At 37.3% G+C, this 15,538-nt stretch overlaps 1 protein-coding gene across 1 annotated transcript in view; it reads right to left on the bottom strand.

The window, feature by feature from the left end:
• Window positions 1-2,226: 2,226 nt before the first annotated feature.
• Window positions 2,227-15,538, bottom strand: part of LCP2 (lymphocyte cytosolic protein 2 (SH2 domain containing leukocyte protein of 76kDa)) — a 24,627-nt gene continuing 11,315 nt past the window's right edge. The window contains exons 6-21 of the mRNA XM_010001936.1: window positions 15,053-15,087; window positions 13,580-13,778; window positions 12,762-12,862; window positions 11,432-11,501; window positions 11,143-11,226; window positions 10,351-10,376; window positions 10,242-10,261; window positions 10,031-10,135; window positions 9,116-9,146; window positions 8,427-8,439; window positions 7,266-7,386; window positions 6,203-6,252; window positions 5,260-5,363; window positions 4,286-4,363; window positions 3,078-3,233; window positions 2,227-2,349 (exon numbers count right to left, since the gene is read on the bottom strand). Of these exons, the coding sequence (XP_010000238.1) occupies window positions 2,227-2,349; window positions 3,078-3,233; window positions 4,286-4,363; window positions 5,260-5,363; window positions 6,203-6,252; window positions 7,266-7,386; window positions 8,427-8,439; window positions 9,116-9,146; window positions 10,031-10,135; window positions 10,242-10,261; window positions 10,351-10,376; window positions 11,143-11,226; window positions 11,432-11,501; window positions 12,762-12,862; window positions 13,580-13,778; window positions 15,053-15,087 (1,316 nt within the window). The remainder of the gene's footprint in view (window positions 2,350-3,077; window positions 3,234-4,285; window positions 4,364-5,259; window positions 5,364-6,202; window positions 6,253-7,265; window positions 7,387-8,426; window positions 8,440-9,115; window positions 9,147-10,030; window positions 10,136-10,241; window positions 10,262-10,350; window positions 10,377-11,142; window positions 11,227-11,431; window positions 11,502-12,761; window positions 12,863-13,579; window positions 13,779-15,052; window positions 15,088-15,538) is intronic.

The raw sequence follows: 15,538 nt of genomic DNA, 5'->3' as shown, positions 1-15,538 counted from the left end.
ACAGGTGGTTGTCTCTTTTTAAACAAAGAGATTTTGGAAGAGTAGCAAAACATTTTAGATTCATTGGAGTCTCTCACGAGTACACTCTTATCTCAGTGGTGCCTGGGAAAACAGGGTAAGAAACAACCAGTAAAGAAGGAACTGCAACTTGCTGTTTGATCTGCCTTCCTCATTCTAAGAATGTTGCTGAGGAAGAGGGCCAAAAATAGATTACTTCTGGAAATCCAAAAAGTGCTTTCATTCTAGTTTCTGTAGTGACTTTCTAATGCACCTAGCTACAAAAGGAAGAGGTAGTGGTCTCAGTACTCTGTCCTGAAACATTCTTGACACAGAATTTGAGAAGCCAGTATTTTCATGTAGTTCATTACAGTTAATCTTCAATCATATTTTACTTGTGGACATGTTTGAAGGTTGAAGTGTGGTTTTATTCATATACAAAATATATTTATCTGAATAATCAAATCAGGATTTACTCTGCTGAAAAGCATATGCAGTGTTATAATTTGTTGTGCTTGTTTACAATTTATTTCTCTTTCACTAATGAGATGATTAAAACCAAATAAACCATAGTTCCATAGGAAGTGTTTCTGGGTTATCAGACTCTTCAAGGGAGTGCAATGGAATAGAATTACAGCCTCTAACTCTCAGAATCAGTGACAATACCAGGGATGTTTTGCTTAATTTTAGCATTTTTTTTAAAAAAACATACATTATAACTGACTCTTATTTCACAAGATTAATAATTAGCTTTTAAAAAATAGTTGGCTAGAAACAGGTTTTCTCAGCTGAAGAGTTTTTTTAAGTTGTATTTTTGGTTTTTATTATTATTCTTTTTCTTGTTTTTTTTTACTCATAGTTGCATGGAAACGAAATGCACTAACTCTGAAGTCCAGCTCCTAGCTAAACATGAGAAAGGAAGAGAACATTTACAGAAGATATATATTTGAAGTAAAACTGTTTATGAAATCTGATTGTCTTCTCTGAGAAGCTGTACAGATTACATGGAAGGTGTTTTTCTGCCTTAAATTTAGTTTCAAGTGTTTCAAGTGATACACATAAAAATGGCTTTAAAGGACAGAAAAAGAATCTAACATAATTACCAAACCATGGTCTTGTCTGAAAACAAAGGTTACTAGAAAACCAAGGCAAAGAGTTAGATAAATCCCACTTTACAAAAGAGAGGGAAAAAATATTGATATAATATGTTTCAGTGGCCCTTAGTTGCACCTTATATTTTGGAACTGAGAATGTTTCTGTTTTGTTGTTTTTTTCTTGAAAAAAATACATTAAAACCAGAAAGTAGTTCCAGAAGAGGAACTAAGTTTTGCCTGTTAGCGTCTCTCTGCTTTCTAAGAGATTTGCTGTGTTCTGCTGTTTAATAATCACCTGATGAAGATCTTGTTTAAGTGTCATCTATAAAAAATAGTTCCTTAATTTAGAGTCAGAAGGACACAGCTTAAGCAAGATCTGTGTGAAGGGAGAAAAGTCTGTTTCTGACTGAGGTTGGAGGATCATAGGAGATACGTCGTTCCAATCTGTGGGCTAATACAGGCCATCAGTGGATCATCAAGGGTATGGCAGAGAGAACATGATATCTGTAGGCATTTTATTTTTCTAGAAAACTGTGAACAAAGGCAGTTTCATCACTTGACCAACACAGACACAGGCAGCTCCATGTCCAGGGTTGGGGTTTTCTTGGTGTTGTGGAGACGTAGATGTCTTCAGGATCCAGGTTGGAGTCGTAGACTTTTCATAGAAGTGGTCATAGTGAGATTTATTGGCAAGTAGGTAGCTGGAAAAAAACCCTCACTGTTATTGTCTTCTCTTTGCTCCTTAACTTATGACATCATCGCTGCTGCAGTCCTGGTCTGAAAAGTAGCTTACTTTTTTCTTTCTCCTATGAAAGCAGATACTTGTCTTGCTGTTTATTTCTTGGTCCTCTGATTGTTATGGAAATAATCTCAAGAAGATACACATATGTTGGAAGATAAAAAATTCTCATGTACTGTGTGATTGGTGGACAGTAATAAACACATTGTAGGAAAATCAGATTTATAGAGTGCTGCATTTAAAGCATAGTTTAAAAATAACATTGTCCTTTTTTTCTTAAAATGAGAAGGATTTTTAATGACTTCATTATTTTAGTTTTCTGAAAAAGGAAATATCCTGAAGTTTACAAAATTCATTAGGTTTCAATTCTATATATGATCATCATTAAGGTCTCATTTAAATATGTCCCGCAGCATATTTTAACATGCACTGGTTTCTTGAACCTCTGTCTTTTCCATCAATCAGAAGAAGAGGTGTTCTTTGGAAGTAATCAATGATATCTGATACAGAAGAAAAATCCTGTGGGATGAAAAAAAATGAGAAGGCTATGACAAATATATCAGAACTATTAGAAATGGATAAAACCAAAATATTGTTTTTAATAACTAAATATTTAGCAGTCTTACAAGGTCTAGTAAATACTCTGAGATCATCTGTTTTCATTTCTGCCATAGTTGGTAGCTTGGTAAGTGTTAATCTAGTGTGTACAACCTGGTGCAATGCTGTATAATTAATTTAAGCATTCTTGGCCTGTTTAATACATTATGTTGTCACTGTGGTTGATAAGATAATCACACTTGAAAGTTAAAAAATTTGACTTATGAATTCAGAGACTTCTGTCTCAAATCACAACTGCAGTACATGTGCTGACCAGTCTGTCTGGTGCCAGTAAACCCAACAAAGGTGGAAGTAAACCAGCAATCTGGGAGCAAAGCAGCATAGTTGGCAGATATGGATTTATTCTCAACTGTATATTTCCCTTATCTGGTATCTTAGTGGTAAACAAATATTCCTTAATCAGGGATTTCTAGCAGCTGAATTCTAGGGTTGTCCCTTCATTCCCTGAGTGTAAACAGGAGAATCTGATTTTCCTTCCAGCAGTAGTGTGCTCTAAAAGGATTAACTCTAAAACAATAAGCAGAATTCCAATGAAGTACAACAGCTGCCAAGTTACCTTGCCTGACATTTAGGAACAAGACAGGAGATACCTGAAGGTGAAGGGAAACAGAGTGAAAAAGATACAGTACCTCTTTTCCTTTTAACCCAGTTCCTAACAAATACAAGTGATTTTGCTCCTGGTAACGAATCTGGATGTTGTACACTTTATCTCTGTACAGCACCATCAGTACATACGGGTGAGTAGCAGTTTTTCTTGAGCTGTCTCTTACTAAGAAGGTTCCATCCTGAAAGATGAAAAAATGAAAGATTACAAATAAGTATCTCTTCTGTTTTTGATCAGCATAACACTCAGATGTTTAGATGTTTTTTCTTTCTGAAATATCTTTCTTCTGGTAAGAGGAACTTCACTGTTTAAAAGCTTAAGTCCTTTCTCAAATATTTTATCTTTCTATCTGCTACTTAAAACTTTCTATCTGATATAAAAGCAGATTTTTAGGGAAGTGAAGAATAGTGTTCTATGAGGGAGAGATTCCATTAAAGGAGAAAAGAAAATATCGAAGGGCAAACCTCATGGCACTTTAGCCAGAAAAGTACTTTTCTGCTAGGTGCCAATCAGGGTTCCTATGTGAAGTATTTAGAAACAGCCTAAAATAAGATAGTGTCTGTGTCATTTTGGCAGAGATTGTATCTTGTTACTCTTTCTGCATTTCTTCAATTTGGGTCTGTTTTAACAAGTCTTCCACTGGAACACCCTTTCTTAAATGCATTGAATGTGACACCATAAGCTGGATAGCAGCACAAGTCACTGAAATGCTGTATGTGTCATCTTCAGCTCATTGTGTGTGCTGTGAAGCATTGTAGAGTACACAGATTTTCTGCAGTTATGGGATACAATTTGGGTCATCTCTACACGAACAGTTAAGCCCGGTCTTCATGTGTTTTAATCAGTACTTAAGTTTCCTGGTAAATATGGCCTAGAAAATGTTGGGATTCATCTGATCAAATTCAAGCTATCTAAAACCTGAAATTTGCAGCAAATTCCTCACTGGTAACAGAGAACTATTTTCAGAGAACAAGTCACTCTTCCAAAGAGAAGTGAAGTTGCTTTCTGGAAACGCTTAATTTGTCCTCTTGGAGTATAGAAAACATCAGCCTTCATGGCTGGTTTAGACTAGATACGTAACTTCTGTGTGGGTAAAGACATTCCAGGTGAACCTCACACTCTATGTATCCATCTTAGGGCTATAACCTTCCCGTGTTATTACCTTCACTCTTCCCATATGACTGCAAGGACAGCTGGCTAGGAGATGGTGAGACCCACCAAGGACTAGATTACCTTGTTTATTTTTCGAAGAGCTGCTTCTGCTTCTGGCCGAGTAACATAAGCCACGTACCATTCATCATTTAGTGAGTCCTGTGGTTTTCAGAGGGAGAATAAAGGCCAAAGTCAGCTGTCAATTAATTAGCTTGTGGTCTTAACAACATGCAAGTAGAGAGAAATTTGAATGTCTGGGATATTTGGGTTTGTGTGCAGTTTCTCTGAAGTTATCAGCTTCAGGGATAATACTAGTATACATTGCTGTATGGTAAGTGGCATTAAATGATTTTAAAATTATTTGCTCACTTTGATAAATTTGAAAATATTACACAGCTAGCTAAAAATTTTCAGGAAAAGATGGATTTTAGGAGATATTTTCTCTTTTGTCTGCCTGAGATACCAGCATCCCGTGCCTTAATTTCTCTGCTTTTGTTTGTTTTCATTGTTGTTGTTTGTTTTATTGGGTTTTTTTTTAATATCTTGTTTTCAGGTAGGTTTTTTTAATTATTATTTTGGTGTTTGTTTTTTTTTTTTAACTACCATGTGAGACAACAATGCAGACTTTCTGTGAACATACCATATATAGTTGCCCAGCAATATTATCACCAGGAGAGGTTTGCTTTAAACTTGTCAAATTTAAAGAAATGTGAAACAAAAATACAATTAAGGGGTATGAATTCTTTACTCACCAAGGTTTTGTGGAAGGAGAACTGAATATGCAATGCTAGTTGAAGGCATTTGTGCAAAGCAAGTAATCCAGCAAAAAAAAATATTTTTATTCTTTTGTTCTACTGGGTTTTATGGCTATTTTTTTCCTTGGTGAGGACAAAACAAGCTACTAAGGTTTGACACAGGAAAGAAAACTGAAAGCACCTACTAACATCCTGACAGTGACTATTAACTAGAAAAGCAACTTTGAAAAATGTTCTCTCTTGAAATCAGAAACTGTTCTGTGTTTACCAGTTATGGTTAATACTTGTAATGCTTTGTACCTCATCCTCCTCTGTGTTTGTTTGGTGAGCAGTCTGTCTGCTGGGGATTGGCAGTGGAGGCCTTAGGTCAGGTGTGCCCCTAGAAGGAGATCTGCTGTTGTTGCCTTTAAAGACATGAAAGTAGAAAAAAAAATCTTAAAACCAGGAAAATAATTTAATCTGTGGGGTGCATAGAGAGTGTATAATCTTGATTTTTATGATGCATGAAGAATTTACATCAGTCTGATACTCAGATGTTTTTAATTTATTTGAAATCCAAGTTAGGCTACTACATGATATGCAGGCTCTTTACAGAAATTCATCCTTGGTGCAAAGGGGCCTTAGTTGAACTCTGCCAGTTCAGGTTTCCTTAAAATCAGATCAGCTTGAAATAGATGTTACATCTTTTTAGCTTCTGTGCCACAATTACTCAATTGAGAGTATTTCTGGCTTGTTTAGAGGCAGTCAGAAGTAACGTCCCTTTGCATTTCTTGCGTTCTTAGCATGTGGAAACTAAAACATATCACTCTAAGACATTGGCAGCTGTTACCACGTGTAAAAAGTTATTTGCAAAGAAATGGATTTCTCATCATCCCTTTTTTGTTTGTTTGTTTGTTTTAATTACAAGATAAATATGCAGCATATTTCACATGGAAGGGGTTTTCTTCCTTCCACAGTGACTTGCAGGCAGTGGTGCTGTGTTGAAAGAGAGGCCTAAATGAAGTTTTGACAATGGTTTAACTAAGCAGTAAGCCCAGACTTCATGGACAAAAATCCCAAACCTTAGATTCAGGCTGAGTAAGTTACTAAGATGCCTGTCGGGAACTTGGTGGTTTTCTGTTCACAATCCAATCAGAAACATACATAGGAAAAACAAACAAACACACCCCCAAAAGGCACTGAAACCACCTTTCAACCTTCAGTAATTTTTTGAATAAGAAATGCAGGAACACGGGGTACAAACCGAGATGCAGGCGGGGGGGTAACGAGCCAGTTGGACACAGGTTTCTGGCACTGTTAAAAAAACAACCAAAAAAAGTAGTCAGTATCAGTAAGATATTTCTGTGCTCTAAAGAACTGATCTGGACTATGTGCCTGTTTTACAGAATGTGAAATCCTCCTGAGACCTATGCAGCATGAGGATAGCCTTTTCTGTTTTTCTTCTTTTTATGTAGGTAGATCCACCATTAAGTTTACTTGAAGCTCAGTATCTGGGAATAAGGTAGAGGGAACCAGTAATGGGCACCAAGACTTCTATATCAGGATCAGTGCAGAAAACTGCTTCAGCTTGTTGGATTTTCACAGGGGGTGATTCCTTTATTCCCCTAAACAGGAAGCACAGGCAACAGCTTGCTAGATGTTTCTGTGGGGTTCCACCTATAAAGTAATTGTTCTTGTGTCTTCTATAACATTGTTGATGAAAAAGGCAATTTATCATCATTGAATGACTATGGATGTCAAGCTATTGGAAAGATTCCAGTGACTGAGAATCTCACAAGGAACGTCTGAGGGAGCTGAGACTGTTTAGCCTGGAAACGAGATCTTAGAGGGATCTTATTAATGCATATACGTCAGGGGGAGCCAGGCTCTTTGCAGTGGTGCCCAGTGACAGGACCAGAGGCAGTGGGCACAAACTGAAACACAGAAGGTTCTCTCTGAACATCAGGAAAGACGTTTTTAATGTGAGGGCAAGTGAGCACTGCAGTGGAACATGTTGCCAAGAAAGGTTGAGAAATCTCCATTCTTGGAGGTATTCAAAAGCCATCTGGAGATGATGCTGGGCAACTGACTCTTAAGTGGCCCTGCTTGAGCAGGGATGTTGGACTAGATGATGTCCAGAGGTCCCTGCCAACTTTTTATGGGATTCTGTGAGCTGACAGTGGCACAGAGCTCATATCCACAGCTCTACTTAAAGCAGTTTTCTTGTGTTTGCTTGAGAATCCAATAGCCAGATACATACTATGATTTGCTAAATTGCAAAGAGATTAGGGTGCAAAAGGAATGATACAATAATGGGTGAAACAAACCTTTCTGCACCAGGCATACTGTTGCATCCTGGCTTAGGTGGAGGCTTGACAGATTTGGATGGGAATGTATTGGAGCTGTATGGAGGCAAAGATAGTTGTGGCACTGATCTTTGGGGTACAGCTGTGGAGAGGAAGAGAAGGAAACATCACTTATGTGAGTCATTCTTATAGGAGGTAGAATGAAGAAATGCTGTCACTTTACTGCTGCTTAATTAGATTAAAAATATGGAGTAAATAATTGTATAGAAAGTCCTTGATATGTTCATTACAGATTGTAAGCTCATATGGTCAATTAAGAATTTAGGATTAAGTATTAGAATTAAAAATAAACTGGAGCAGGCTTGAGAAGCATTTACATTTTCTAACTTCTGTTTTGGAAAAGCCACAGTTCAGACATCTTGACTGCAGTAGAGCTGAGGTGGTGCATAACCATTTGTTCTCTAAATAGTGGATTCGAGGTTTCTGTTTTGAACTTCGTTCCTTTGTGAGATTTCTCTCATCATCATAAAAAACAGCATATCAATATATTTTTTCTTTCTTTCTGCACTGCCCTCAGACCTCAGGTCCTGCTGAGAGGGGAACAGGTTAACTGTGCTCTGCAGAGCCCAGTTTGCCCTGTTCTGGATGGAGTATTAGAGGTAGTGATAATTTGTAGAGACTTGGTCAAATATTCTGCTTCTGTTGTGGTGCCACTTTACTAACTTAATTTTAGGAACCAGGATTATGAAGTAATTTATAAATACTACTATTACATGAAAAAGATCTGCTTATGTTTATTAGAGTAGCAACAGTACCAGCAGGGTTTGACTGAACATTTTATTGAAAATTGGGTGAATTCCAGGTTTGCATGCTTAGATGTTTGATGTTGTATCCAGATCACAAACCTCTAAAATGTCATGTGTTTCAAAAGAAGCAAATGAGTTGTCTTGTGACTGGCTGTCTGAAGGAAGCTACTAGATACTGATTTCCTGTGTTTTGCAGCTTTGATATATAAATCTACATGAGGTACTTTATAAGTATTCAACAACCTGCAAAAGCACCATCTTACTTTTTGAAATTACTCTAAAGAAACAACTCTGTGATCATTTTTATTCTTTCCCTTTTTTAGAACAAAGACAAAGAAGAACTGTAAGTTTTAAAAATCACTGTAGAAGTACTTACTGTCTTCTTCTTCCTGGGAAACCAAAAAAAATAAAATACATTAGCAACATATTATAGCACAGTTCTTAGGAAGATTTTACTAAACAGAAACCTGGAAGTTGGTGATTTTTGAGTAAACAAGGATTCTGGTATCTGTACTGTTAATTTAATCTAAAATGCTGGGGTTTTTGTCACACAACACCAAATAATTTCTAAAGTTCTTGTGTTAAGGTGCAGATATTATTTACAAACAAGCTGTGAGGTAAATGTCCCATAAAGGATCTTGACCCAAAATAGTCAGAAACTCTCAGGAGATACAAGCTTTCCTCATTCCTTCAGTAAATGGAGGCTTTCAGTGTTCCAAAAGTGACATCCTCTACGTCAGCTTAAGCTGCAAAAAACTAAATCCTAGTGTAAGCAAAATCACTTCTCCCATGTCATTAAAAAGTTTCTAACCTTATTCTTCATGTTATCTAAGATAACAAGGAGCAAACTGAGGTTGACATAGAAAAGCAACTATTCCCGTGTTATCTAAGATAACAAGGAGCAAACTGAGGAAAAGCAACTATTCCCAATGTAAGAGCCATGAGCATTCATTATAACTAATAAAATAAATGAATTTACCTCTTCCAGAATTATTAACTTTTACATGTACTTAATTTTATTGTTGTCCCTATATTTTTAAATATTTGCTTTGAGACTATACTTACTTCATTTTTCTTGTGTGGTGGCCAACCCTGCCTGAAATGAAACAAAGAAAACAAAACATAAATCATAGGTGGAATATTACTCATTTACTTTGTGTGTATTAGGTCATATTTTCAACTAAGATGTGAATTTTTAGTAAGTTTTACAGACTCAATTAATGCAGAAACATTTTTTTTTCCTCATAAATTTTCATCCATAACTGTTAAGCTAGTCTTTGATTCTAGGAACAAGGAAAGTGTCTGGTTAATTGATTAGAGCTTAAAACAACTTTTACAATCATGAAACATTAGATTTCAAGTCTTGAACTCATTATAGTATTTAGAAATGGAGCATGTGATGAGCCTTCCAGTCTTTGTTTCTCTGGTAAATGATCCTGACTGATTAGCAGGTATCAATTGTTTTGTTTGAAGATCAGTCACACTGTTCAGCCCACAGCTTAGCTAGAAAACGCTAGTTACCCAGTTCTGCTAGAGAATGCTGCCTGCTAGTAAGAAGGAGTTTTGCAGGCTAGTAAAATCAATGGTAGGAAAGGAAAGCTTTCTTTTTCTAACATCCTAAAAAAAAAAAAAAGATAAATTAAAAAAAAACACAATAGAACTCAGGAAGGAATGTTCCCTCGAGCAAGAACTTGATCTTGTAGAAAAAGCATGGATCGTATCTTTTTTTTTGTGCAACTTGGAAGTGAGTCGGGCCCTACACAATGGCTGTTTCAGCTGTGACTGGGGAGGGAGCTTTTTCTGCATTGGCACTTCTCTGTAGCTTACCCCACAGCCATGCATATTCATACAGCAAAGCTGCAACATCTGCAGGCCCTGCTGGCATGCAGTGGCAGGAAATTATACTGTCCTGTGCTGCTTATCCATGTTTTTGTTAAATTAATTTAATCCTTTATTACTTACATCCTTTATTACACTTACTTTACAGGAGTTGGCTTCCTTAGAGGAGGTGGATTGCCTCTTTCATATCTGTCACTTGGTGGGACAGGAGGTTTTGGCATCATTGCCAGCTGTTCCCCCAGAGACCTAAAGAAGCAGCAACATGATGGAATGAAGGCACAAAGCTGCTTCATAAGAAATAACTGGGAAATACTGGCATCAAGAGTCTCATTGCCAGAGGCAGAACTCTTACCTTAGCTGTGCAGTCAGAGGCTGTAAAACAACAAGCAATAGTTAAGAGAATGTGTGTCTCAAAATAGTTGGGGGAAAAAAAAAGCAGCATCATACAAAAAAGACTTTACCTTTTCAGGAAAGCTTGGCTTCCTCCCTGAAAGTAGTAAAAGGTTATATTTAGAAAAAATGAAAGTTACAATAATTAATTAAACTTTCTATGAAACAAACAAGTTTTTAATATCATTGAAAGTGAATCTTGCAGAGTCTGTCAGATACCAGGCAACAAAATATTTTGCAAGAGATGGTAAAATTTCCATATCTCTTATGAAAGGAAAATTAAACATTTTCCAAGTGGCATGTTTTACAATAATATTTGTTATAGTTCACCTTTGAATTATTGGGTACTTTTATGCTATTATTTAACAGATGAAATTCATAATAAATAAAGATCATAGATTAGTCACTTTGAATTTTTTTTTCAAAATATTGTTTTCAGAGAAGCAGAGGACTTTTTTTTCTGTGTTTTTTTTTCAGTTCTGAGCATTCATTTAAGTCTGGATGCCAAATTACATATGTATGCAGTTTCATTAGGTTTGTATGAAAAAGGTATTTCCTATTTTAACTTACTAAATACTGCCTTGTACATTCTTAAGTATTATAGCCAACCTTTGTTGCACAGGGATCTCATACTGGCTTTCTGTTCAACTAGTGCTGAGCTAGGGTTGCTACTTTCTAGATACAGATTCTCTCACTTTTAAGTACTGCTCACATTGTTTATTCATAAACAGATCACCTTGTATGTGACTGGATTATAGTGTGCTTGGTTGAGCCTTGTTGTTTTGCATCAATTATGTTCAAACTGACAATTTTGAATAACTAAGAAAACCCCACCACTGATATTGGCTTAAGCAAATACTGACCTGATACTGGGCTTTCTCTTTCAAATGGTGGAGCAAGACGATCCAGTGAGGGTTTTGTGCTTCTGTCTATAGAAGGAGCTGGGGCTAAACACAAAAGGTGTGTGAGATAATGTGCTACTCTAGGTCAGTATGTCTTTATTTTACATAGCCACGAACTGGTGTTACTGCTTAGAACAAGAGATACTTCTGTATACATAGTAGACAGTGGAACTGAGAACATACAGGCAAAAGTGAAGTGCTCTATAGACTGTGGGAAAAGCTTTACAAAGAGAAAACCAGCTGCACTCACGTTTCAAAGGCTTGGTATTTCTGTCTCTGCTCAAATCGTTGTTGCTTGGTGGAGGAGGAAAAGCTGGCAGCTAAAGCAAAAATTGTACATGTGGTTAAACTGTGTCTTCACATTTCTGTTTTGAGTTTAGTGTATTAACCCCCACATCACATCTACCAGTCTTTGCTCTGGTACAGCATGAGGAATTACTCAATGCAGGAAGGTTAGGAGCCATTAATGCTCCTATAGAATGACCCACATAGATGGGGTTTTTTAGATGCATAATTGCCTCCATCTGCTTCATCTCACAAGGAATACCCTAGTGGGATGTTGATTTTAAGGAGACCATGAGTATTGTCAAAGGAAAGAAACAGAGTTTCAACAGTGCTGATGTACCTTTACCCCTTCAGTGCAACAGGTGTTAGTTTTGAAAACTGGTATTGAAATGAGTGGATGTCAATCTGAAGTTAATAAATATGCATTAAGTCTGTTTTGCTGACTGAGGCACAGGGAGAATGGACTGTTGTTTGTTACTGGGAGAGCTGGACTCAAGCAGCATCTTGTTGTCAAAAGCAGCAAAATACATTTGCATCTAAACCCAGATTTCTCCAGCGAGATACCTTCCAATGTTCATTCTTATTTAAAAAAAAACAAACAATAATTCTTAAAAAGAGAACAGCAGCCTTGAGAACTCAGGATACCTGAGTCCTGTGTGGTTTATATATACGAATTATAACATTGGACAGACTAAAAGTCCCTTTATCACATCCTAAAATGACCTTTACTTGTGTGCACAAGTAGGTGTAATGTAAATCTGTTCTGGCATACAGTGAACCTGTAGTGCCAGTTGTAAACAGCACAATAGCCTTCAGTTTGGAAGTATTGGCAGTACCCACAAAAAGGAAAAAAAATCTGGATCATCAAGTTCACCTTATACAGTCCCTCATATCTTTATGTGCTGTTAATTCAATTAGACAATTGCTAGAGTATAGCTTGTGAAGAGTTAGCCTTTTTTTCTCTTTACAAATATCACTGAAGAAATGAAGAGGTATCTATTAGAAATCTACAATTTATATATTTATATTTATACTTTTATATGTACCCATTCACAAGTGGGTACAAATTTCCAGTGTAAGAAACAGCCAAATAGTACGAAGTAATTTAATATATTTTTCCACTGCCATTTAATTGTTCCATGAACAAATGACCACCCTGTAACACAGCTCAAATCTGTTTTGATGGGTGAAATTTTTCCTCTATGTTCATTATCTGAAAGAAAATGGCTTTACACATGGACTTCTACGAAAGTACTGGCAGGGGAAATAGGTGAAATATTAAAAAAGAAACATACAGAAGCAGCTCTTGCCCCAAACGAGGCTGGTACTGGGGACGGGCCAGGTCGCTGGGGTGGTACTGGAGGCTGGTGTGATGATCTGTTTGTTGGAGGTCTGTCTAAAGAAAGCAGAATTCCCCAAATGAACAACTGCTTGGTTGTTTTATTCTCATTAGATCTTTATGAAAAAGGGCCCTTGCAATACCCTGCATAATTTAATATGTCATAAATACATTGGTTTGGTGTGTAGTGGACAGTTGCTTTATGATCGATGTGTTGGGAGTTAGAAGCCTGTGTGTCCCTCTGGTGGAGGGGTGGCTCCATCTGCTCCTCTGTTGGCCCACACTGCAGTGATGGTGTGAAACACCAGCCAGTCTAACTGGCAGATTTATGCTCCTGTACTTGACTCCACAACTTCAGGCTGCTAAAGAACCAGACATAAAGAAAAATGACAGACAAAGTTGATCTCTGTCTTTTCCCAGTTTTCATTAGAGCTTTTGCCACTGTTATGACAAGTTGCTCTGTTCAAGGTAGCACTACTAAAGCTAATACAATATGTACATATGTTTAGCTTCACCTTCAAGCCAAAGTTCAAATAATTTATTAATCACACAAAACTAATAGTTGATCCAGCAGAGCTTGTCTGAAGTAGAAAATTTAGCTTTAAAAGTCATAAAGCCACCAACATGCTGTCAGTTTGTCAATAAATCTTACATTAAGTACATTGTTGATTTCAAGGAAAAACCTTCTATATCAGCAGCCACCTAGAATGTGGTTGATAACGTGTGAAAACATTGTTTGCAAATTATTGGTAACACCTGATTTTTAGTAGTTACCTATATAATCTGTGTTGTTTGCAAGTGACTTGGCAGGAAATATGACATTGTGGTGTGCCTCATCGTTATTGGTTGGAGGTGGCTCATAGCCATCACTGTCATGTTCTGCTTCCTCAGGTTCTTCCGTTGGTGATTCATAGTCAGCCTCATCTTCCTTTTCCTGGTCATCATCAGGGCTTTCGTAGTCATCATCATCATCCTGTCAAATTTACATAGAAGATGGATGCTGTAACAGGATACTCAACAATTCAGTGCAATTTCCTCATGGCCTTTCACTGCAGTATTTTACACTCTGGAGGATATTGAGCTTTTAAAATAAGTTTGAGTAAAAAAAAACACTGTTGAAATAAAATGGTGAAAGGAAGAGATTTTATTAATGGTTACAGCACTCAGAAACAACAGCTTCAGAAAGGAAACCACTATTTTATAACAGTAACTGCAGTGGGAGGTCAAGATAAGGTGATAGCTTACTGAAATGCAGTGTCTTTGTTTTACTTCAGGCAAAGGCAACAATTCACTGCTTCCTAGAAACACTTTGGAGCAGCAGCTGATGTCTGTTGATGTTCTTTCTTAATAGCATGTACTTCACAGCCTGTGATTCAACTATTTTAAAATGCTTCAGCAAAAAGTGAGGTCTTTTATATGGGTTATTTTGTGCTCTCCACTCACCAGAACCAAGCAGCTTCATACAACCTGCAGGATTTAGTAAGACCACAGTGAAAATACAGCAGTGGTTCTTGCACACACCTGTGCAATCTGCCAAGGCCCAGGTGCTCTATGTCAGCAACAGGTGATTACTTTTACCTGTTGTACTCTAAAATGGCAGCAAATCTCCTGCAAACTTAGAAGCAAGTTATTTTTAAAAATGCCTCTCCATTTTTTGTAAAAAAACCCAAAACATTGGCACTGGTGAGTGTAAGAGATCTTCATAAGCCCAAACTGTGCATCAGTCATCTCATTCTTGTAGCCAGCTGAGTCGTGTGTGCTTCATCTAATGCTGCTGACCAAGGTATTTCCTGTGCCAAAAGGCAAAAGGCACTTTTGCAGTCTAGTTGGCTGCAAAAAAAATTAGATTCTTCAACACATTACGTGTAGAGAATAAAATGGCAAGAATTTGCCATTGAATAACGTAGCAGTGTTTCCTGTACTAGCCAATTCTTTCAGAGCTTGAAATAGGTATATAACATTCAGCTAAGGGTCTGTGGAGAGCTGGTCATAGGCTCCTACTTGAGGCAGTGGTGCAGGGCTGCCGTTTTGAAGCTCTGCCTTGCGCTACTGCAGGGGACCGTTTTCTCAGTGAAGTTTGTATGCAGCTACTGACATCACTCGTGCTCCTGCTTCTTTCTCCTCAACCTAACACCTTCTGCCATTGCTCGCTCCACCTGTGCTGCCCACAGTAGATAATGCAAGAAAGGATCAACCTTACAGAAGTCATCCATTCAGAGAGTAGGTTTTGTTAAACCTGATACTCACAAATGAAGACCAGCCACCGTCGTCTTGACTGTATCCTGCGTAAAGAAGCATAATCACAGGCTTCTTAGCAAGCACAACTTGAAAGTGTCACAACATAACTTGACAAAAAGGACACAACAAATCCCAGATCAGTTCTGAAACACAATCCTATGTCACAGGGATGAGGGAGGCCTTTCCCAGGCAGGCAAGCAGGCATGAGAGGTACTGCCAATAACATTCTGATGCAAAATGAAGAGCACAGCTGACTTTGTATGGGATGATACATGTGCTGTCACTTCAAGTTTGTCCTACACTTCCACTTTTAAATATAATTTAAGTAGAATGCTTCTGAACAACCACAGACTTCTTATCTCTTTTCTTTAAATACCATTTTAGCTTTCATATCAAAATGTTTCCTAATTTCAGTAGGACTGGGGGAACATGGTGGTTTATAAAAGTTTTAAGTGCTCGTGGTCTGTTAAAAAAACAATTGAAATAAATTTCAGC

Source organism: Chaetura pelagica, unplaced genomic scaffold, assembly GCF_000747805.2.
Source record: "Chaetura pelagica isolate M959 unplaced genomic scaffold, ChaPel_1.0 scaffold356, whole genome shotgun sequence".
NCBI lineage: Eukaryota > Metazoa > Chordata > Aves > Apodiformes > Apodidae > Chaetura > Chaetura pelagica.
This window is presented reverse-complemented; position numbering and strand designations above follow the sequence as displayed.